Raw genomic sequence first — 23,355 nt, 5'->3', positions numbered from 1 at the left:
TTTGCATAGTGCCAAAGTTGATATTTTGGAGGAACTAAACAAGGCCTTACGGATAGGGGAATTTATCCACTGAACAGGATTATTGATACTACTGCCGTACTACGCATGGAACATTGAACAGCTCGTTTAAACAAACTTGCACAAAACCTCTTCGTTTGCAACTGGGCCGGGCCGTTTTTGTTAGCCCAAGAAGCTTGCTCGCCCACACACTACTAGATTGCTCAAAAAGCCCAAACTGTGTGTAGAAGCAACAAAAACCTGAGCCGACCCGTCGACGAGAGAGAGAGGGGGAGAAGAGGAAAACTCCGCCGCCGCGTAGCTCGCACTTTCTCCCCCAAGCCAGCATCTCCGCCTCCATGGACGCGTATCACCAGCAGCGCCGCTTCGCCGGCTCCGGCGACGCGCCTCCGCCGCCGCAGCAGCCGCCGCACCCCTCCCACCCGAACGCCCACTGGTACCCGGCGCCCCCGCCGCCGTACCCTCCCCACCCCGGCCACCCCTACCCTCCGCAACACCACCACCAGTGGGGCCCGCCTCCCGACCTCCAGCACCAGCGTCATCCTCCGCCTCCGCAACAGCAGCACTACGGGTATCAACAGCCTCCCCCGCCGATGCCGATGCAGCAGCAGCAGCCACCGCCGCCTGGGAACCCCTGGCCTCCTCACCACGCCGCCGGCCAGCCCCCGCCGCCAAGCTACCCTCCTCCACCGCCGGGGCAGGTACGTTGAATTTTTCCAGTGTGCGTTTCACATGACGTCCGATGCATTGGGGCAATGGGTAACACCGCTAGCTGATTTTGTACTAGGGTTTGTAGCGTAGGTGTGACGTCGGGTGTTAGGTTTGTGGAAAGGGGGTTTTACTTAGTAGCAGGCACGGTGCCGCGCCAGGTTATTTGGATGGAAGATTAACCATTTACGCTTCCATTCGATTAAAACAATGCTATCGCTTGGTGTACTTTGGCATTCTACGGCAGTTGGCATGACTGTACTATCGATCTACTCTATCTATTTTCCATGTTGAAGTGCTATTGATGTCGATTCCGTCTTTTTTTCTACGATAGAGGTGACCTTGTTGCATGATCTGCTGATGATTTTTGTTTCATTTGTTTCTTTGTTCTCAACTTTCATGTAATGTGAAGTTTGTTTCTGGGTGTTGCTTTTTTTTTGTAGGCTTGGACCAATCATTCATGGGCTCAAAATCATGGATACCCAGGTTTGTCAATATAATCTGAGCCTCTGCATCTTTTAAGATATAGTTTCACAAGTCAATTGAGTTTATTTTACAACTGGGACTTCATCGCATCTGTTGATACTGAATTTACTGATACATAAGGTTAGTACAATATGATGTGGCATTTTCTGCTAAACATCCTAATTCTACAGATGGGGGATTTCTTTTTCTTTTTTTTTTAAAAAAAGAAGGTTGCATTATACTCGTGCTTGTTCATGAAAACACAATTTCTCAATAGGTACTGGATACTGCATAACACGTTTACTGATGGAATCAACTATAAATATGTATCAATCTTGTCCATGTGCTGGTGTTGCAATTAAATTTTAGTCTTGGTTGGAAATTTCTTTTGCACCACTTGATGAATAGAGTGCTGGAACTATCTTACACGTATTACTGACTGTTCATGAGAGGTTTCCTTTGAATTTGTCAAGCCTATACACATTTACTGTCAAGTGATACACCCATTTCCAAGTGTATAAGATAGTATAAGAAACATTATCCTGGGGGAATATTTGCTTGAGAACTATTTGTTACTAAATCTATATCAAGTGATTAGTTTTACATATTCTTGGCATCACTGTTATTTTCTTACACCCCTTTTTACTTATGAATGTATGTGCTTCCCCCTTGACCACATATCCCTTGCTTCTTAACTTTGGTGTTCAATTCTTTGTGATTTATGGCACGATACTTTGTTTTTGCTTCAGCAAAAGCATGTTTTTTAGTTATTGGAACAGTTTTTTTTTTTTTTTTTTGGGGGGGGGGGGTAAATCCATTTAAGCTGCTCTTAATGAAATGAAATTTAAATATAGCTTGACAATAGTATAGTCATGTTTAGAGACTTCAGAAGCAGAAAAAATCTCTTTCACCAAGAAATGGATTGTTAGTTATGATGATAGTTTCTCTATTTCCTTAAAAAACAAAAAACTGGAAGGTCATGGCAATGAGGAAGATTGGGCTACAAAGGCTAAAGCATGGGTTGCTGCTAAGTCTGTTATGGGAAACCACCAGATTCAACAGCATGCCATATCCACAAGTAGAACTGAAAGTCATCATAATGGTTACCATGATCAGTATCAGCAACCAGCTGGTCTGCCAGCAGAAGTTACAGAACCTTTGCACCCACCAGTTCCTCAATCAAGTAACGATCATATGCCATTTCCAATGACAGGTCAACAGAGGGAAACAAACCATTTGTTAGGTACAGTATGTTATTGCCCTTGCTCTATATGTATTACATGTGGATGTGTAAGTTTCAGAATGGAGCTGAAGATTATATTGCAGATAGAGGTCCTATGGTGTCTCCAGCACAGACCTTTGGTTCATTTCCGTCCACCTATGAGCAGGAGGTATCTTATAATTATTCTTCTGCTCCAGGTATGCCTTGCTTGGCAATTTAATTTGTTTGTGCAGCCTGAATCATAACAGGCTGCTCACTCTTGGGTATGTTGCCAGATTCAGTCGTGCTAAGACTATAAAGTTTAAAGCATCATTTATTTTAGAATAGAGTATGGTGCACAGCACCTATTTCTGTGATATTTAGCTAGCAGTACCTGTTGTGTAGACTTCACTGTGGCCTATTTGAAGCAGTGACTTGGATATATCTATTCCGTTTGCCTCTATCAAACGGAGAAGGGAAAAGTCATGTTAGTCATTATATGTTGCATATCAATGATTCAATAGATACTGGTTATATTTCATGACGATTTTATGTATCAATCTTATAGCTGAAAATAAGAACATGGTCACTGGTGCAATGTATCTGATTAGTCGTACGAGAAGCAGAAATATGCACTTCATATAGTGACCACTTCAACAATGTCCATTCATCCTTTTCTGTTACACAGAGCTGAATTCATTTGTTTGTCTTACATAATAGTCCAATGTTCATTATGAAACTATAATATATTACAGAGAAGATTGTTTCTTTTTGACTTTGCCATGTAATAGCAGGTAATGGGAATAATATGCTTCAATATCCAAGCTCTCAAGGACAGTCATTTTCAACTGCCTCCACTGTTCAAGGTGGATTCCCACAGGCTCCCTTGACGGAATTGCCTCCTGTTGGACATGAACGGCAGTCAGTTGATCCAAGTGACCAACCTTTGGAATTTAACAGCAGGAAAGCTCCTGATGTGGCAGTCCATACAAATGTCAATTCTACTATACCAGCTGCTCCAACACTGGGAACTAATTACGATACAGTTGCAACGTCTACTCATTCATGGACGCCATCTGCTACAGTAGGGTTTCTGCCTCGAGCTCCATTGCCACCACAAGCAGCACAGGTTTATACACTTATTTGTATTACTTGCCTATTTTGTTATAATCCCCTTACACGAGTGATTGCTATTCTTTTGATCTTACAGATGGATCCTCATGCTGCACCACTTTTTGGAGCAGCCTCTAGTTCAAACTATGCCCCACCTGCAGCATTTGGTGTTGGTAGTGTAACAGAAGTGTTCCCTACAGATCCAAACACTCCTTTCAGTGTTGCAGAAAAATCTAAGAAAGTATGCCTTCTTGTTTTCCTGCCACGTGTTTTCATCTCTAATCTTTCTGATTGTTTAACTTTGAACTGTTCTTGTTGTACTCTGTACCAGCGTCCAGTACCTAACTGGCTTCGAGAAGAACTTTTAAAGAAAAAATCAGCACCATTAAGTGCTTCAGCGCAGCACCCGACAAACTTAAATTCCACGGAATCTGACAATGCAGAAGAACCACTAGGAAAACCTGGCCAAAGTGACAGCAGAAGTAATGATTCGGCTAAATCCACTGAAGACAATGAAGATGATGAGGTGCCATTTGCTATTTTAATTATCAGTTTCTAACTGTTATGCTATTGATACTGGTTTTATTTATTTGCACATAAAATCAGCCAAATGGCATCCTTCTGGCTATCTATGTGAGGACCTGAGGAGCGATTAACACGTTCAAGTTAGTAAGCTGAATAGTAATTTGAAGGACTCTAAATGAAGATATTAAAAATAATATCGGAATGTAATGCCCTTGAGCTAGCTTGCTTGGTAATGGCAGCAGGTTGAACTTTCAGACTTGAGTTGGAGTCGAGTGGTTCTAAAAAAACTACTAAGGGCATGTTCCCTTGTCTAGCCTTATTGCCTAATTTATTTCTCAATTTTCTATTTGCTTTTTATGTTACTACTTACTAGGTTATGTAAAAAACTCTCAGTATACAGTGACTTCTTTAGATCCTACAGAGCCGTTGTGCCCATATGCATGTTATTGGAAAACCTATCATATGTACAGCTGCAAAGGAGAACTAACTTTGCTGTTTTTAGGAAATAAATAGAACATATAGTTGAACAGTGTGCTAACCTTAATTTCTAGGCCTGACGTTTTCAACTTTGAGTGTCAATATAACCCACGTTTGAATTATTGTGCTCAAACAAATCATTTGCAGGATGAAATTGAAGCAACTCGGATGGCAGCAATCAACCAGGAAATTAAGCGTGTTTTAACTGAAGTCCTTTTGAAGGTTTTGTCCTATACTTAAACATGTCTACTACCTGCATGATTGTATCTGTCCAAAAGATGCAAGGGTACTTCTGTGTGTCCAGTTTTTTTACCCTTTTTGGTCATCATTTGCAGGTTACTGATGATCTTTTTGATGAGATCGCAACAAAAGTTCTGAACGAAGATGATTCCTCAGCTGAAGGTTAGTAAATTGTAAGAATTGTGAAATTAAATAGACATCTTACATTACTGATTGTTTCCTCTGTGGTACAGCCAATGGGCCCACCGATGTTTCTGGCTCAAAGGAACCTGGTCTGGGAGTATCAAGAACCAGGACCTCGGCTAAAGTTGTGCTCCCTGCTAAGCCAGCAAACATTAGCTCTAGTGATCATAAAGGTAGTACTGGGTTAAGTTCCCCTAAAGGCGCTCTTCTCGGTCTTGCTAGTTATGATTCAGATGATGATGATGATGACGACAATGGCGGTGATGGCAAGGATAAGATTCCAATGTCAGGTTTATCAGCTAATGCTGGTGCCGCAAATGCTGAAGAAGGTAAGCTCTAACCAAAGTACACATCACATTGTTCTCCAGAATTTATTTACTTAGATGTGTGATAAAATTGTAGGTGACAAAAGCAACATTGGTAAACAACGCGTGAATCAAAATGAAAAGGTTTCGTCACTTGGAAAATCTACTCAAATGAGCACAAGTGCAGAACCTGAACAAGTGCATATTCATGATACACAGAATGGAGAGTTTCCTTTAGATGCCAAAACTTTTATCGAGCCAAAGGGTGCAGTTGATAAAATGGATGATAAAGCACATAGATATGCTGCAGTAGATATCCAAAACAGGAAAACCTCTTCTGGCAGTAACACTGAAAAGTATAATGATTTGGAAAGCAGTCACAGGCATTTAGAAAGGAGCAGCAAAGAAGATTTGGTTAAAGAGGTGCAGACTGATGATACAAAAGAACTTGAATCTTCTACTGCAGAAAAATATAATAATGACAAGTATGGCACGTATGGAAATGTTGATAAAAAGAGTAGCTTCAAGGAGGGAAAAGGTTCTGGTAGGATTGCAAAGCATGAGTCTGATAGAAGGGAGCCGCACTCCAGAGGTAACTCTAAGCACGATGGTGCCAAGGAAGATCGAAAGGATTTTCCGAAGGATACAAGAGAGAGAGATAGGGACACTACTGATAGAAGAGGGGGGAAAGGAAAAGATGAAAAGGATGAAAGATCAAGGCAGATGACAAAGAGGTCAACAAATCATAGCAGAAGTTCACGGTCACGATCACCAAGAGGGAGAAGTCGAACTAGAAAGGAAAACTCTTCCCATGTTCGAGGGAGTGTTTCAAGTGATGAGCCTTCTGATAGTGTCAAAAAGAGGTGATGTCACTCTCAATAGTGGTAATGATTTCACATGTATTAGTTGCGCTCCTGTTATGCTGAATAGTTCATTACTGTTTTCTGCTGCAGAAAGCATCATTCCCGTAAAAACAGTTTGTCTCCCTCACCTCCAAAATCTAGAAACAGGTATCTTATTCATGCCCCTTTCTGTAATGCTAGGAATCCTTTCTCTATACTGCTAGGAATTTGATGAAATTTGAATTTGGATAGCTCCATTATTTTTGCAGATAGATGTGTTTTTTGGTTGAAATTAGTTATGCTAGTATGCTAGATGTTAAAAAATACACCTTGCCAGCTTTTTGTATGCTTTTATCATGAATAAGGAGAGTCCTGGTATATGCTGTTCTTTGTAGTCGTTCTACCTATTATAGGGTGGGGTTCATAAGGTGGTTGGCTGTTGTAGTGTTGTGAAACACTAAATATTTCTGCTAATCCAAACTGCACTGATCTGCTTTATCGGATATGGATGGAAAGCTGTTGAAATAGAACTGTTTATTGTATGCTCTGTGAAATCAATATGAGTGTGCAGTGCAGGTATCTTCTCGCGAAGAAACATCAGGTTCATATATTTCTTACACTTACCCATTTAGTATTATGTTTCATCTCTAGACGAGTTTCGCGGTCTCCACATAGCAAGCATTCTCACCGCAGGCATTCGCCTTATTCATCTGCCAACAGGTAAGAGATTAATTGGTTCTTCCTTCATCAATATATTACTCCTCCTGATAGTTCAACGTGAAATTTCTGGTTGTTTTCAGATCTAGGTTAGAAATTAGTTTAACTATCAATCATGCTATAGCTGATTATGGAAGATAGATTGACTGCAGATTAGAGCAAGTAGTAAACTAAGGTATTTTAGAATAAAGTAAATCTTAGGTATCTTGAAATTTCGATTTTACAAGAAACCTTGTGTTTAAAATGTGATCTTGCATAGTTTTCCCCTGAAATCTTTCAAACCATCTTGAGAAATCTTAGATATTTTCTTTCCTGCACAATTTCTCATGGAGTAATCTCATAATTGCATGTCATAAGTTTGTAGTCTGCAGGAAGTTTTCAGTTTAAGTATCTTTGAACTCAACTGCACTTATCTTGGACTCTTGGTTATTCATTATTCTGGCTGGGAAGTGCTGGTTCCTTTAAATCTGGGACCCTCGTTTGTTGGCCACAGCTGATTCCTTCAATATGGAATCCCCTTTTTGTTGGCCCCCCTTTGTGTACAGTAACTGTGATATTAGGACTTCCTTACAAACCGTGTCAAATCATTGCAGGACGAGGCGGTCGAGATCAAGAACTCCAGCCAAAAGAAGATAGAAGACAATGGGAAGGGACAGATGCCTGGGCATCCCCGTGAGACAATGGAAGGCATATGGCATTACTGCTGTGGTGCTATCTAGTGGGTCTTTTCTTTTTTCCTGAAAGGTATCTAGTGCATCTTTTGCTCCTATGGCGTCATGGTAGAAAAGCATTCCAACAGTGACAAACATGAAGGCAAGGAATGGATGTAACTTGATGTTTATGAGATGCACATTTTGCTGTATCTTGTTTGTAAGATGAGCTATATAGCGAGTGTAGAAGTTGGTAGTATGATCAGTAGACTGCAGTGCCCCCATCATTGACTTTGCCATGTATTAGGATTTAGGCCATGTACTGCTCAGCAGAGATTCGTATTTAGTTGCAATTTCTAACTAAAGCATTTCTCGTAATTTTGAAATGAGAGACGAGGCTTGCTTTGAAAAGCATTGGCAGCCTGTTCCCAGTTGTGTGTATCTGAATTTCTAGAAAGAATCTTGCTTTGGTTTAGTCGTCGAACATCAGGTTCACGAATCTGCTGTAGTAGTTGCATCCCAGGAACTCAGGTTTCGACAAGCAGTGAATACTGATAGTGAACTAAAAAGATAGCAGAAAAGATGGTTGACAGGCGTAGTTCAGTTTGCCCGCGAGCAAGCGTTGCTCCAGAATGCATTCGACTGTGCGTACCTTACGTGGATCACCTTTGTTCTCGGTATGTTACCACCATTCATCATGGACCATGACCAGAACAGAGGTGCGAACCACGCCAGAAACAGGTGAAGTCAAAACATCAAGGAGTGGATGAGACCATAATCATATTTTTAAAACTGGTGCTGTACTTTATTTGGATCACAGTAAAGTTCGTGGACAAATGACGGCGAGATGTCACGCAGGAGTTGAGCATTACATGTTAGGACATAACAACCAACGAAACCAAAGCTTCAACATCGACCTGGATGCAGGCATGCAGTATGCAGAGCTCTCCTACTCTCCGGTGTTGGTTCCCACTTCCCCGGCTCTGTTAGGTACCGATCAGGGTTCAGGGCTCGCATGAACAGCCCCCACCACTGCCGGCAGACGCGGCTCTGAAGCTCCGCTCCCACTGGTCCACCGGTGCTGCTGCAGCATGAGGGGTGTGGCGAGGGTGCTTCTCCCTCTTGTCACCCTTTATCTGCTTAAGGGCGTGCTTGAGCGCCGGAAGGAGCGCTTCCATGCACTCCGCCACAGCATTAGGGTTGCCAGGCATGTTGATGATCTGAAAAGGATTAGCAACACCCACGATCAGCAATTAGGAGGTCCAAACGCAAGAAATTATCAGATACTTTTTTTTGTGAGTTTTAGCACGCACAAGAGTCGATCCTCTAATTCCAGCCATGGCCCGGGATAGCATTGCAAATGGTGTAATCTGTACAAGGGAAAACAGTTCAGAGACAGTACGATCAGAAGATATCATTTCCAACAAAGTTCACCAAAGTACTCCATATTTATTCAGTGCGAATATATGATTAGCTGGTATGTCTGTAAGAATGTGAAACATTAAGCCGTACTGGATAACTGTTAAATGTATGGCTAACTTTTATAAGTGATTGATTTGCAAGTGCTCTCGCGGGCTAACAGTGGCTGGAGCACACAGCTCAGTCAGCCGGCCCGTGTTCAAGTCTTGCATCCTTCTTAAATCAAAGCGGGGGCGTCTGCCCCTTCCAGTCTAGTTTTATAATTGATTCATTCAATGTAAAATATGCAGCTCCTGATCTAAAAAGGTGAAATATTCGGTGTATGTAAAATCTAGAAACAACAAACAGATGCAAACATCACCTTCAAACTCTCTTGAAGCATAACAAATATGAGACCTGGTGCTTCTTTCTCTATTATAGATTTTGTTGCCTCTGGTGTGACATCTCTAGGTGTGAAGCCAGTACCACCTGCATGGACCATTCACCAGGAAGTAGCCCATGTGAGTAGGAAACAGGAATGTGCAACACTATAACCTGAAGAATAAGATCATATTACCTAATGTCAGAATGAGGTTAACACAGTCAATGTCACTCCATTGTACCAGAATGCCCTTGATCTTGTCCACTTCATCAGGAACAACAGCAGTAGCAACCACGGTTGCTCCACCCAGTTTCTCTGATGAAGAATTCACTACAGATACAGCTCTCGGGCCACTACAGGTGCCATGCAAGAGAGGAGAAATAAAACTGATGTAAGTCACTTTTAACTTTTAAAAAAATTGTGGTCTGCACCATAAAACTAGAACAGATCATATGCTTCTCAAATCTCAACTGCTTTGATGTCTAGAACAAATAGAAAAAGTAAAATGTGGAGTCATTACTGAACTGCATCACTATCTTATGTGAAGAAAAACCAGAAACCAGTTATCAGACTCTTTCATTTTGCACCCATAAAGTGACCCCTTTGCAGCTCAAGGCAAATAGGTGTATCAGGGTGCATGCGCTTGAAATTGAGATTTCAATACACAACTTGGCTCTTTTTAATATATTAAAAACCAAATCACATGCAATAGTACGGTTATGGATTTCTATTGACATTATGAAGAAAAACAACTTAGAGAAGTACCTCCTATCAGGGCCAGCACCGGATGAAACAGTATCGCTTACAGTCAGAATTGCTACTTTAACTTCAGTATTCTGAGAAGCTGAAAGCTGAGGTACATCTGTGGAAATACTTTTTGAAGATGGACCAAAATGAGATGGAGGTGGATCTGAAGCAGCGGGTGGTTTATTTGAAGGATAGCTGATTATGTCTGAAATAAGTATAGCTTGGATAGATGTTCCAGCTGCCAATATCTGCCCAGTTGATGGTACTTCCAGCAGAGCATTTGCGGATTTCATACTCAGGAGGCGGCTACTAGCCTGATGGCCAGTGCTCTCAGCAACATAACTGCCACATGACCATAAAAAGTAAATGTACCTGGTGTCAAAACTCAAAAATATCAAATATCGCAAGTTAAAATATAGATCTTACCCAGGTCTACCAGACCCATCATTAAGCATCCATCTGATTACTGCTCGGTGAAACTCTGTGCGATGTAGGTCTGCTCTTAAAGGATGTGATAAGCGCACGTGCACTCTGTGGACACAGAGTTATAAGTAAAGAAATACGCTGAATAGTGTAAGGTGAGAACAAACTGACAACAAACATAAACATGAGGATTACTACCTTTGCAGATGAGGATTTGACCAACCAGAGAGGAGACGAATTGCAGGAACAACAAAAAGGTTGAAGCAAACCATGCAGCTCACTGGGTTTCCAGGCAAACCAAATGCCAGAACTGTTTTAGATGGCTTTGATGTGTCTTGTGTAGTGATCTCAGCAAATGTTAATGGCTTTCCTGGTTTCATTCGGATCTGTATGTGATACAAGAAGAAAACTGTTAAATTACTCTGAGAAATGGACGAAGATCATGATGTTGAGTTCAAAGGATTATTTTTGCAAAGATAGCAGGTCCAATTGGTTGTCCAACAAAAAAAAACATGAAAATAAGCTAACTGTAAATGAATCTTCAATTTGTAAGTCTCACTGTTGATTTAGCTTGCCTAATACCTAGTTGGTACAGTATAAATCTGGAAGAACCAAATAGTTTCAAAGGTACCTTCTCAAAGTGAATTTTGCCCATCTTTGCCAGGCAAGGTTTGACAAGATCTCTGTCACCCATGGAAACACCACCAGAAGTAAGGATTATATCAGCATCAGAACGTAAAGCTGCATCCAAATGCTCTTTAAGACTTTCTTCAGTGTCTTCTGCGATACCCAGGTCAACCACTTTGCATTTCTGCTGAACGGCAGCAGCTAGAAGCATGGCGCGGTTGGAATCACGAATCTGCAATTTTAGTTTCAAGAAGGAAGGTCATTATTTTCTGAGAATGTGGAATGCAAAGAACAGTGCAGGATGCAAACATGATGGAGTAGCAGAAATAACCTGACCACGACTGAGGGTGGCAGTGGCTGGCTGCACTAGCTCATCCCCTGTGGAAAATACAGCAATGGTTGGTCGAAGGTATACCTGCACATGCAAATTCAGAATGCCACGTTGCAACTGTGTCTCTTTTCTATACTCAACAACGCTAACTGACCTTGACAGTAGTTACACCCACTGTTGCAAGTAGCCCAATTTCTGCAGGACCAATGAGCTCACCAGACTTGAGCACTATCGAATCCTTCTCTATGTCACATCCCTGCCAATTATTTGAATTGCTAAATCAGCAAGTGCATATTAATTCTAAGTAATGAGGATGTTGCATAATTGCATTCCATGTAAATTTAACAGTGGCAACTGGCAAGTACTGGCCAAACTCAGCATACCACATTGCGGATGTCTTGCCCCTCGGCAGCCCGCACCAAAATCTTAACCCTCTTCGACCCATCTGCTCCGGCGGGGATCTGCTCAGTGTCCTCCACCTGAACGACAGCGTCAGCGCCATCGGGAATCGGCCCTGTGCGTCAACAAACTCAATCACTCAGGTGGCAGCAGACACAACGGGGCGGTGACACGGGGAGAGAACGCCGCGCGTAGAAGTCGCCTCACCTCCGGTGGTGACGTAGGCGACCGTGCCCGGTGCGACGACCACGCCGAGCGCGTCGTTGCCGGCCCTCGACTCCGTAATCACCGGGTACTCCCCGGGCCCGTCGGAGGACACGACGGCGTACCCGTCCTGCAGGAGGAGTACGGTCCTCATCAAGCATCAGCCATGGCCGCCACGGCGCGGCGGAAAGGAGATAGAAGAGAAGGGGGCGGAAGGGGCGACCGACCTTGATGGAGGCGCGGAAGGGAGGGAGCGGGTCGGGCGCCCGGACCTCCTCGGCGAGCACGAGGCCGAGCGCGTCGTGCAGCGGCACGCCGCGCGGCGCCGCGCGGGCCGACGCCGCGGCGGACAGCACCGCCGCCAGCGCCTCTTCCACCTGCAGCATCTCTCCTCTCCGTTTTTTTTTTAATACTTCAATTTTCCTCGGCTCTTCTGGCAATCTGGCTCCGGCGGCGGGCGAGGGGGCGAGGGCTATCTGCCTATCTGTATCGGCTTACGCGATCACTCAACCACTCGGCGAGCTCGCCCTGCTCTGTTTTTAAATTCAATCGAGGACTTGCCACGTGTGGCGTGACGACTGCGCGGTGACCGGCGGTGAAGCAGCCGCCGCCAGCCGGAGCCAGGCCGGCCTCCGACTCGCGGCTCAAAATTCCGACGTCAAGATCACGTTGGTCTCTCGAAAGCGACGGGCATCTCAAAGCCCCAATTGTTTGGCCACGGGTAACGAGTCGTCTTCGCCTCGTGTGACGAGGAAGGTTCGCGGCCGGCGCAGCCGATAGGCGGTATGGATTAGAGGTAAACGCTGATCGGCTCGCGTCGTCTCCCGTTGGTTGATTTCACCGTTTGGCGTCGCCGTCTCTCTCTACCAGAGTTCAGAGAGATCCATCAGCTTGTATGGGCGGCGAAATGGTGGCCTCGCCTACACGCCTTTGACACTTCCACTCGCGGCGAGGCGTTCTGCCGCCGGGCACCACTTCCCTAGTTCACCGCTGAATCGCCGAGGCGCCAGCGAAGACGAAGAGGCACTGGCCAATATCCACGGGACCGTGGTTTCACGTCAGCGAAGACCACCTTGCGCCCGTACCATAAATGCCGTGCTCTAGCTGCTAGCTGCCAGCCACGCTCAGATCGTTCCAAGACGAGCGATGCAGAGCACCCACTTGGCCACTTCAGTTCAGAATTTCGGATGGTTGAGCTAGCTGAGCCGAGACAACGGAGTAAAGCAGAGAAGACAAGTGCTAATCTGAATTCTGCTCAGACTGACCAAGCTAGCTACTTCGGTAGATGATGGGGAGCAAAGCATAACAGCGGGGCTCCTGACTTACCGCAACTATGCAACCCCAAGGCCTACAAGTCCAGTCTTTTTACCCGGGCGAAAAGTTCAATCTATTAACTTGCAAGCGTAAACTGATTGAAATACAAAGAACATTTTATTTCTTTTTGCGAGGACATTAACGGGCTCAACCATTGCGATAGTAAACACAATCACAGGCATAACTCCTGTTACCTCCTGGACGTTGATCAGCTCACTCCTGACAACTTGTACATGACTAGGCATGGGGCCAAAAATATTGAACCAACCACCATCTGTTCTAGGCAGCAAAATTTCAGCTCATAAAGTTTTAACAGGACGTAAAGCAGGATTCATATCATGCTTAAGTAGCTCCAAAAGTCTTTGTAGATGGAGACACTGGAGGATGGACCCAGTAAATATGAATCCAGCTCAAATGGCGCAGATGCACCACTCCCTGCAAGAAAAAGAATTTCTGTCAGGCTGCAGCATATATAGAAGATATGCACCAATATTTCTGTTGTCCACGAAAAACTGCTCTATCCCTGTGTTGGTCACTTGGTCTGCAGGGATTTATCATTAAAACTCTAAAAGTATTACAAACTTGTTATCAGAAATGATAAGCAATGTTGTTTTAATCTGAAGATCCCATATAGCAAACAAAAGTAATTATGGCAATGCACAATACTGTTCTCACACGGAACCTCCACAAGGTTGATCATATCCCCATCCCTTGTCATGTGCCAGAACATTCATACAAGCAAGCACCCACACTTAGATCAACCACATGTTTTTCTATGCAACGAGCCTACCTTAAAGACTATTTCCTGACAGCATATTAACCCAATATGTGGATAGAGGCATAGAGCTTGTAAGTATGAGCAAGAAACAAAAGGTACACTCGTATAAGAATATCAGCATACCCCAGATTTTCAAAAAATTCAGTAAGATAGCCAGTTCATAGAGGTAAAACATTCTGCAGATCCAGCTCAAATTAGGTATGGCATATATTAGCTTGATGCAAACTGACAAAACAGCAGACACTAATGGAATGTAGTTGTGAGCTGTTATTCATGCCCAAATCTTCATTTGCCTACTACCATTACATTGATTTTTTTACCATCTTCAGGGTTGCATTAGCAGTTTGCTCTCCTAATAGATCTAACATCAAGCAACACCAATTCAGTAACAGCTCAGCTACTACTAGTACATCAAACAACAACTCTTATAAACATTAATAAGAAACAGCTACAAGCCTGCTACTATCAGATGGATTTAACCGGATTATTAGTTATCGTAAAGTGAACAAAAAAAAGGAAAATAAAAAACCTAAGATGTCACTATGAAAGCTATGGTGTATGTTGAAAGCATGCACAAAAGGCTTTTACGATTGCAGACATCCAGACATGCTTGTTTCTATTTGAGTGCCATTGCAGTCATGCTTGTTTCTTTTTTGTCCCTGGGGAGGAGGACAGGCAATAAATTTTGATAGAACAGTCTTATACTTTGTACCTAATGAGAAATTGGATGGTGTACCATGGAGTAACATGGCATTGTGAAAAAGACAATAAACTCATTCTGTTTAGATGTTGGTGGAACTGTATGGACACAATTATCCAGTGCCTGACAAAACTAACCAAAATCACGGATTATTCAAGTCTAGAGCAGAGAGCTTTTTTCACATATAGCAGACCAGATGCGCACATATTTTTGACCAACTAAACACGTTTCTGACATGAAATCAGCAGAAAGAACGAATGAAAATCAGTACATCCCGTTCCGAGATGGGGAATAATTGTAGCACTGAATTGAGCATTCCTCCATTCAACCCCAGAGTGGTGGATTACTAAATCCTAACAGCACGACGATGGTGGACTACACAGTTCAGTCAGTTCGCGTGGGAGTGGGCAGCCGTACCTGTTCTACTCGTCGTCCTTCGGGACGTGCTCCCTGGAGGCCGGCGTGGCTGCTGCTGCCGCGGCGGCGGCAGCTTCTCCTTCCTCCCGGAGCATCTTCTGCATATCGTTGACCCGCATCCGGACGATGCCGCCGACCACAACTGCGGAAAAATCAGCAAATAATCAGCGGGCACTGGCATCAATTTGGACGATTAGATAGGCGGCAAGAGAAGATAAACATGGGTATGACAGAAATGATTACTTGCGGCGGTGCCCAGGGTCCAGATCCACAGGATCTTGAGGCCCGGGCTCTTCTGGCTCCACCTGGTCACCATTGGAGGAGCGGCGGCAGCTTGCAGTCCGGTGGACGCGTCGGGGATTTCAGTCCAGGCGGAGTTCGGGGTCTCTCTTGAAACAAAAGAATGTTCGTTCGATAGGGCTTTGGGGTTTTCCCCTTGCTAGTTAACCATTTCTTTTTGTTAAAAAATTGTCATGCGAAAAAAAATCGGAGCTTAAAATTTAAAACTCCATTCTTTTTTGTTTGGTTTAAATTACACAAATCTATGTTAATGGAGCAGCAAGGTTTTACCAGTTTTTACGTGTTATATGGCTTTTATTTTCTTTCAAAAATCGCTAGTCTTTTTTTTAATAATTTGCTAGTGAGATCTATAGGCTATAATAAGTTTGGTTTCTTATGACCCCACATAATTATGAGGTATTGTAAAGAGCATATCCACTTATGTAAAGAGCAAATAAGTTTTTATATTGTGCAACATTACGGTATTATGTAATTGTATAGCTCATATGCCGTAGCCTATATTATATATTTTGGTGACTTGAGACATACCTTAAGAGTATATATGAAGATCGGGGTGCAATCATACACTGCAGCTCTTCAATTAGATGCATTAATCGTTAATTATTATTCAATATTCATCATAAATTGTATGTATGCAAGAGTATGAAGATCGGGGTGGTGCCCAACATTTCCGTTATCACAATGACCATTTAGCGAGGAGTGTCATCAAATGTTGAACTAACCGTATTTGAAAATAGGAAACTATACAACGACTAATCAAATAAACTAGGTTTGAACCATTTGCCTATATGACTAGATCCTAAACTTGGCATGAACCCGGGTGTGTAGGTGAACACCGAGCTTGAATTTGATAGTTAGTTGTGGATTGGTAGAAGGCAAGAGGATAAGTTGTAAAAGTAGAAGTAAAAAGTGTAGTTTGAAAATACCACGGTAAACTTAGCGGATATAAGTGAGTAGAAAGAATCCACAAAAGACATAAAATGCAAAAACACAAATAACCTAAAATTTGTAACACTAATCTATCTAAATTTCTAAATAATAAGTATTCTTGGATATAAAGAATTAAAAAACTGTCAACCGCGAAATTGATAATTTTTATCTAACTTGTTTTGTTTTTAGCATTTGGACTATATGGTCTTTCTCTGTAAGATTTTTTGACCTAGTAAAGTAGGAAAGATTAAAAAACACAATGTTGGCTTTTCAGATACCCCTTTTCATCAATTGACCAAGCAATATAGTCATCGAATTCTAAGAGTTTAGCATGTTCCCATTTGCCTTTTAAGTTTGTATGTTATCGCTTGCCTACGTGAAACTTTGGTACAATTATTCATGCTTTTAGTATCTCTACCACCTCCGCATGGTGCATATCACCGTATAGGATGAGTTGTACGATTCTGAAAACCAAATTACGTGAATATTGTAAGTCAATGGATATGGGGTAACTTAAAACACGTAAAATTCCTAAGTGTTAAACTTTGAGAAAGCAAAACATGTGAGCATTTGGAACCCTTGACCTGGAGGTGGGATTTTACAATTTTCCTAGCAAAGTAAACTCTCGAGAGGAGAAGAAAGATAAGCTAGAAAGAAGGTTGAGAGGTTAGAAATACTCCAATCAAAGGCCCATAAAACCACAAGTGGGCCGGCTCGACACTACTTTGAAACAAGGTCCGAACCCTCGCGATTAGCTAGAGGTGGACCCCACGTGTCAGTCGCACTAGATTTGAATGCGCTGGCAACAACGCCGCAGAATCGCGTCTCTCCAGCAGTCTCCTTTCCACGCGGTCAAGCTCTCACATCTCGCACCCTCTCGTCGACAAACCAAACGAATCGAACGGTCCAAAACCGACTCTTGTTCAGTTCAGCGGCCCTCGCAGCCCACCAAACACACAGCAGCCAGGCCACGCGCCCCGCGCCGCCTCTGCCCTCATTCCTCTCCGCCACCCCCCTCTCGCCCCCCCGCTTCAAATTCGCGTCGCGTCGATTTCACGCGCCGCTTCCCCCAAATCGACACCCACCCCCTCCCCCGAACGCGCAGACACAAATCCATTCCCATCCGGACGCAAGACCTAGCAGCCGAAGGCGATGGCGCGGCCGAGGGGTAAGAAGCGCACGGCGGCCCAGGCGGCGGCCACTGACTCGAGCAAGCCGGGCGCCGCCGCCGCCGGTGATTCGACCAAGCCGGAGGCCGCGGCGAAGGAGCCGGCCGCTCGGGGGCGGGGGAGGCGCCCCAAGGCGCCGCCCAAGCCCAAGGCCGAGACGGAGTACTTCCCGGAGAAGAGGAATTTGGTGAGTGGGCTTCACGATGAACCTGTCTGGATGCGTGTTTCGGTGTGTTAGGTTTTGGTATCCCGAGTAGTGAGCGACGATTAGTCCTGATCTGATTAGCTCGCGAACTGTTTCATAGTCGATTTGCGGTGCTCTAGCTGCGAGATTTGTAGTGCTTTGATTAACAAAAACGGAGGAGGATGCTTCCGTTATGCTTTGAGTAGAATCTGGAATGCTCAACCGTAGTGTTTGAGAATCCGTGACTGATGAATTTTTTAGACCTATGTGCCTTCATTCTAGGCCCACTTTTTTCTTTGGTCCGGTGGTAGCAATTCTCATGTAAGAGTCAAGGAGCATGCCTGGTTAGCATTGATGTTTAAGATGCCATTGGAAGATGATGGGTTGACAAACATGTTTTTGGCATGCTGACTCATGCAGGTGCCATGTTCTGTTTGCAAGTTTTTTTTCTTTTCTATGGCAGCAGTTCTTTCTATTTGAAAAGCAACTATTTTGACCAGTTTTGGAAGATGTCATTATGATCGGTTTGCACGACTATGCTGTATGATGGCCTTGCTATTTTGATTTTGATTGCATGATTGACTAATTGTTTGTCACAATGTTCAGGAGGATTTATGGTTATCCGCTTTTCCTATCGGGACTGAGGTTTGTTCCCATCCCTACCTTCTTTTATTTTGTATAGTGCGTATGTTTCTGGTGTGCACTTAGAAATGGCATGCAGCTTAACCTGCGCATTTTGCCATGATTGTAACAACTCATATAACTTGGCTTATCATCTGCAGTGGGAAAATATTGATAAGATAAAGGAGTTCAACTGGAACTTCGAAAATTTAGAGGTATGATGGTCCAAAACTCAAAACTAATCTTGCAATTTTTTTTCTTTTTGAATGTTTAGCTTCCCTGCACAGTGATATGCTGATATGTGGTTTTTGTTGGTGAGCAGAAAACACTAGAAGAAGGGGGAGAACTTTATGGAAAGACAGTTTACTTGTTTGGAAGCACTGAGCGTAAGTAACTAAGTGTAGTTGGTTGTCAGCTAGTTTCCAATGTTAATTTTGCAGCTGTTGATCCTAGATACATTTTTGTTAATCTTGGTTATACTTCAGTAATCAGTAAACTAGTGTAATCTGGCTAAATTTAATCTGAATTTTATTCGCAGAGTTATTAGTCTGGTTTAATGATACTCGACAATTGTACCCATGCATCACTTTTACTCTGTACATGTTCGATCTATAAAGTGTATTCTAGTATCTGTCATCAGATTCATTTCCTTACTAGTTTTATGAGCCTGTTTAATATTGTTCCATACAAGTCTAATTGGTTTCTGTTGGCATGCAGCACAACTCCTAGATGTTAATGGTGAATCGAAGATAGTACTTATTCCTGTAGTAGTTGCTGTAAGTTCTAATCCACCCTCTTCGCGGGTCATTTATACCATGATTATAATTACTCTGCTCTGCTATCTTTAGTTTCAAAGCAAAACATGTTACTAGAAAATGCACTATCGAGGATGGTCTTGCAGTTGCACATTGTACCGAGCTGAACATTTTTAGTTTATGACTATGCCAGCTAAACAATTCAGTTTGCGCCTTTCGCATTACCAAAATCCATACCATCTTTTGTATATATTATTGTTTCCTTTTTTGCGTAGAATTATTAATTGCACAAGAAAAAATGTCAGTTTTAAGTTTAAAAATTTGTGACAAGCTTTTTTAGAAAGAAGAGTAAGAAACTTTATTGATCTTGTTGGTTGATGTTACCAAGGGGACTATTTTGGTTGGTGCATTTTATATTCCTTTATTGTTGTTCTGTTATAATTCTGTTTTTTCCCTTCAAAAATTTCCTTATTGGATTTCCTGGTATCCTGGTTAAAACTACTTGGCTGGTGACCTTCTCTTACTCTTCATTGGTGCTTTGACTCTAATATGATGTGACAAATATTGCCTGGCAGCTCGATCAATTTAACTTGTTTAAGGCCTGGGTTATTTTGCTATCTATTCGTTAGACGATCTGTCTCATTTAGATATGTTTTATTTTGCAGGTAGACTGTCCGTTCCCTCCATCAGATAAAATTGGCATAAATTCTGTTCAAAGGGAAAATGAAGAAATAGTGCCAATGAAGGCGATGAAGATGGCATGGGTGCCTTATGTTCCTCTTGAGGACCGGTACTGCTTCGTTATTTATGTTGAGCAATATTTGTTGCCTTTTGTTTTTGCCGCTTATATCCTTGCCTTTTCCCACTACATGGTAACTTATTTTGCACACATTGCTATTGCTTTGTCTACAGGCTTAGCAGGATCGACAGTTTGAAAACAAAAATATTTACTCTCGGCTGCACCCAGCGGAGGTCAGTTTTATGAATTTATGCTTCCAAAATGTCATGCTTTAGGGTAGACAATTTTATTTCTGTTGTTATTATTTTGGGGGCATTTTCATTCGCTTTCAGTGAGGTGCTATATTTCCACTTTCAAGCTCTGCTGTCCTTACCAGTAGTTGCAAGTTACAAAATCTCAGGTTTATACATTTTACAGGTCTGCGCTGAAGCATCTCAAAACTGAGAGAGTCAAAAAGTTCGATTACTGCATGCCATGTAAGCTGAATTGGGTTGATCTTTTTGTAGGCCTATATTGTGCTTCTCCAGGAATATCTGTTACCTTTTTGGCTTTAGGATCCTTTGAGTACCTTACCCTTAAAGAGGCTCCAATGCTGTACCTATCCTTGTCATGTGTCTCGCCAAGATTATGTAAACCACACTATCCAAAACCGTGCATAATGTTCTGTGGGACTGCAACTACGTATGAGTTGAATGTTTACGATCCAACTGTACTTCTTGGAATGATGGCCCTCTTCCCTAATCAAATTGTCAATTCATTGAAGTGGCAATTCAAGTAACATGGCAGTGAACATATATGACGGCTCTTAAACTATAATTTTGTTGGTTGACCGGTATTTCATTTTACAAAATCATAAATGGCATGTTTTATATTTAGGAATACCACTTGAATTATGCCCTGGTTGCTTCCTAGTAATTTGATGGCACGTAATATCCTGTCTCAAGCAAATCTCTCTTCTTTTAATTAGTTCTCTCTTTCTTTTGAGGGTACAGATTTATTGTTTTTGTTTGTGCATTTTGGTATGTTTGCTGTTTGTGCCTTGAAGATTAGCATGGAGTCCGAGCATGTAATTTTTAAGAGGCGCCTGGTGGGCGACAAGGTGGTGGCTAGTACCTAATCACCGTCTAGGGAGGCAGCCACCTACGCATAGCGCCTCAGAACTGCTAAGACGGACTGATTAGTCACACTCTAAAACATCCGAACTTCCGAAGCATGAAAAAATTATTGTGTACTCAAAATAACCCAACACTCACACTGAACCTCTATTCGGCACAACCCACGTTCCCAATTACCTGCAAATATACTAGAGTTGTTCTAGTTCCAGTTGATAGATCGTTTGATTCAAATTATATGGCTTTAGTTTGATGAAGTCGTTCTCTTGAGGGTAATCTCATTAGTATACGAACCTTGTTTACAGATTATATGCCACTGAATCCTCCTGAAGATGAAGATGACACGGTTGTCAATATCATATATCCTCTAGAACCCCCGGTAAGCTTCCTTCATCGAGTTTTCTTCAGTGACATAAAGGATCGAGAATTGTTACTTCTCTTACTTACCCGTAGGTCATAATTGCTAATGGAATAAATCTGGAAAGGGTAGTGTCTGCATCACACCAAATATGGATTTCTTTTATTGTGAGCTTGAATAGGCTTATATTATATTCCGGTGTCATGAAAGGGCTTGTAGCGTAGTGGTTGCAATGCTCTAGTAGCACTTACAGTGCCTGGGTTTGATTCCTCGTGGAAGCAAATTTCAGGGCTGGTTAAAAGAAAAACCTCTTGTTGGCAACCCATAAAAATAGTGGCAGGGCATCGGCATGTGGTGGCGACCTGTGATCTGGTTTGGGCCCTCCTACGTAGGTGAAGCCAGGGTTAGGGGGGTTTCTCGGCCGATAGAAGGTTGAGTTCCCTCTTAATCGAAATACCGTGGGGGTGGTCTTCCCCCACCGGCTGAGTTTTATATTTTATATGTTTTTCTACTGAAACAACTAGTCTGCTGTGCTAATTTCAGCATGTAAGCTGCAGACAGAAGTTGACTTCTTGCTTATTACTGTGATCACTAGGCTGCTTGTGCTTGTGACACGATCATCAGTCCATGAGGTCATGGTTTTTGTCTGATGCTGGTGACATGCTACAATAGCTATTTAGCCGTATGCCAATCTCACGTGCTGCTGGGGACCCCCTCCCCATCTTCCATTGGTTGCAACTGATCACACGTGAATTGCTTGTGCTATTATGCCTTCTTGAATGTTGCCATTTACTGTCACAATTTGATGGTGCACAATCCAAATGGATGGTTGGGTTGTTTGAGGTTTTCTTCTATTGATGTGAAGTGACAATTAAATCTGTTCACCCTGTTTTCCACTTTGCAGTTATTGTATTTCAAATATAATTCACAATAGTTCTTATTTCAATTAGCTGTAAATGCTGTCATACATCAATGTTTACTTTGTGCTGCTTGTTGCAGATAGTTTGCGATTTTGATTGGGAAATGGATGATTACGAGGTTTGTATAGAATTTGTTTAGTTCTGCTCTGGTGTACTATAATGGCTAGGCATGTATGTTGAATCATTGTGTTGCAATGCAGGATTTTATTGAAGAGAAAGTCAAAGATGAGGTGTTGCCGGAGGATGAGAAAGAAAAATTTAAGGTACAAATTACTATTTGTTGTTGATCAATCATATGCTAAAGCAACTTTGTTTTTACAGTAGTAACTTCCCTTCCTCATTTTACTGCCACGTTTACAGGAATTTCTAAAGGAGAAGGTTAGAGAAAGAAAGAGAGAACTGAAACAGGTCCACAATCATCTGAAATATTTAATTATTTTCTCAAGAGATTTAGTGCTTTCCAGTATTCAATGTTCCCAAAAACTTATGCAGGCCAAAGAAGCCAGGAAGAAAGCTATTGATGACATGGATCCTAAGACAAGAGAGGCATTTGAGAACATCAAATTTTACAAATTTTATCCTGTGAAAACCCCGGACACCCCCGATGTTTCCAATGTTAAGGTATGAAGTGTTGTTCAGTTCCTTAGTTAAAGCATCTGAACCTGCACTGGATTAAACTTTGCATTTATTGTTTTGTGCAGGCAAAGTACATCAACAGATATTACCGGAACGCACATTATCTGATGTAGTGGCATTCCCGATCTCACATTTTCAGTGAGCTTTGTCATTGATTGAGCTATCCAACTTGAAGAGTTGGTATTAGAAAATTTTGGTAGCCGGCGGAAATCAGGTTGGTGACATCTTCCAATGTAGTCTCTTATGGGCCATGAGACAACATGTTGCATCTGAATTCTGTTGTAATAGTCACCCTCAGACTCTTAGGCATCTTCTCTTTGTGCGGTGTACAACATCTTGCGGATTAGATTATTGTGTATGAATCAGAGGGTCAATGTAGTCGTTGTAAGAGTAAACAAGTGGTTCAGGAACAATCTGTTCCATTTTCATCATTTAGTAAAGTTTCAGCACATGTTTCCTGGATTTAA

General features: G+C 42.5%; 3 protein-coding genes and 1 pseudogene across 6 annotated transcripts; 3 read left to right on the top strand and 1 right to left on the bottom strand.

The window, feature by feature from the left end:
* Positions 1–271: 271 nt before the first annotated feature.
* On the top strand, positions 272–7,872 carry LOC101772244 (serine/arginine repetitive matrix protein 2). 4 transcript variants are annotated; one of them, XM_004960117.2, is made up of 14 exons: positions 272–719; positions 1,170–1,212; positions 2,168–2,434; positions 2,518–2,610; positions 3,187–3,521; positions 3,603–3,746; positions 3,837–4,031; positions 4,655–4,729; positions 4,843–4,909; positions 4,981–5,259; positions 5,333–6,098; positions 6,189–6,245; positions 6,729–6,797; positions 7,388–7,872. In XM_004960117.2, exons 1-14 carry the CDS (start codon positions 357–359, stop codon positions 7,428–7,430), a joined length of 2,796 nt encoding a protein of 931 aa, XP_004960174.1. In that variant the 5' UTR covers positions 272–356; the 3' UTR covers positions 7,431–7,872. The 4 variants fall into 4 exon arrangements, with proteins under 4 accessions (XP_004960174.1, XP_004960173.1, XP_022680681.1 ...); XM_004960116.2 differs by having other exon boundaries at positions 3,184–3,521; XM_022824946.1 differs by having other exon boundaries at positions 273–719; positions 2,405–2,434.
* A 335-nt stretch (positions 7,873–8,207) lies between these two features.
* Positions 8,208–12,563, bottom strand: LOC101771834 (molybdopterin biosynthesis protein CNX1). The gene is made up of 13 exons (XM_004960113.4): positions 12,183–12,563; positions 11,959–12,085; positions 11,736–11,866; positions 11,507–11,608; positions 11,353–11,436; positions 11,026–11,253; positions 10,593–10,780; positions 10,398–10,502; positions 9,990–10,313; positions 9,420–9,577; positions 9,225–9,331; positions 8,758–8,814; positions 8,208–8,664 (listed from the first exon to the last, which is right to left on the bottom strand). The coding sequence occupies exons 1-13, from the start codon at positions 12,339–12,341 to the stop codon at positions 8,449–8,451; spliced, it is 1,986 nt and encodes a 661-aa protein (XP_004960170.1). The 5' UTR covers positions 12,342–12,563; the 3' UTR covers positions 8,208–8,448.
* A 2,468-nt stretch (positions 12,564–15,031) lies between these two features.
* Positions 15,032–15,575, top strand: LOC105913936 (annotated as a pseudogene).
* A 1,809-nt stretch (positions 15,576–17,384) lies between these two features.
* Positions 17,385–23,355, top strand: LOC101770803 (protein HEAT INTOLERANT 4). The gene is made up of 14 exons (XM_004960111.3): positions 17,385–17,750; positions 18,354–18,392; positions 18,530–18,583; positions 18,691–18,754; positions 19,086–19,144; positions 19,789–19,913; positions 20,036–20,095; positions 20,280–20,338; positions 21,280–21,353; positions 22,332–22,370; positions 22,453–22,515; positions 22,613–22,660; positions 22,745–22,873; positions 22,954–23,355. Exons 1-14 carry the CDS (start codon positions 17,547–17,549, stop codon positions 22,999–23,001), a joined length of 1,065 nt encoding a protein of 354 aa, XP_004960168.1. The 5' UTR covers positions 17,385–17,546; the 3' UTR covers positions 23,002–23,355.

Source organism: Setaria italica, chromosome III (genome assembly GCF_000263155.2).
Source record: "Setaria italica strain Yugu1 chromosome III, Setaria_italica_v2.0, whole genome shotgun sequence".
In the NCBI taxonomy this organism is placed as follows: domain Eukaryota; kingdom Viridiplantae; phylum Streptophyta; class Magnoliopsida; order Poales; family Poaceae; genus Setaria; species Setaria italica.
Note: the sequence above shows the minus strand (reverse complement) of the source record. Positions and strands in the feature narration are given on the sequence as shown.

Coding starts and splice junctions, on each gene's coding strand:
- LOC101771834 (XM_004960113.4), bottom strand. CDS start 12,341: ATGCTGCAGGTGGAAGAGGCGCTGGCGGCGGTGCTGTCCGCCGCGGCG. Junction 11,867..11,958: donor CGCCTACGTCACCACCGGAG/GTGAGGCGACTT, acceptor GTTGACGCACAG/GGCCGATTCCCGATGGCGCT. Junction 10,314..10,397: donor GATGGGTCTGGTAGACCTGG/GTAAGATCTATA, acceptor GTCATGTGGCAG/TTATGTTGCTGAGAGCACTG.
- LOC101772244 (XM_004960116.2), top strand. CDS start 357: ATGGACGCGTATCACCAGCAGCGCCGCTTCGCCGGCTCCGGCGACGCG. Junction 3,747..3,836: donor TTGCAGAAAAATCTAAGAAA/GTATGCCTTCTT, acceptor ACTCTGTACCAG/CGTCCAGTACCTAACTGGCT. Junction 6,099..6,188: donor TCTGATAGTGTCAAAAAGAG/GTGATGTCACTC, acceptor TTTCTGCTGCAG/AAAGCATCATTCCCGTAAAA.
- LOC101770803 (XM_004960111.3), top strand. CDS start 17,547: ATGGCGCGGCCGAGGGGTAAGAAGCGCACGGCGGCCCAGGCGGCGGCC. Junction 18,584..18,690: donor GGAACTTCGAAAATTTAGAG/GTATGATGGTCC, acceptor GTTGGTGAGCAG/AAAACACTAGAAGAAGGGGG. Junction 20,339..21,279: donor GTTCGATTACTGCATGCCAT/GTAAGCTGAATT, acceptor CCTTGTTTACAG/ATTATATGCCACTGAATCCT.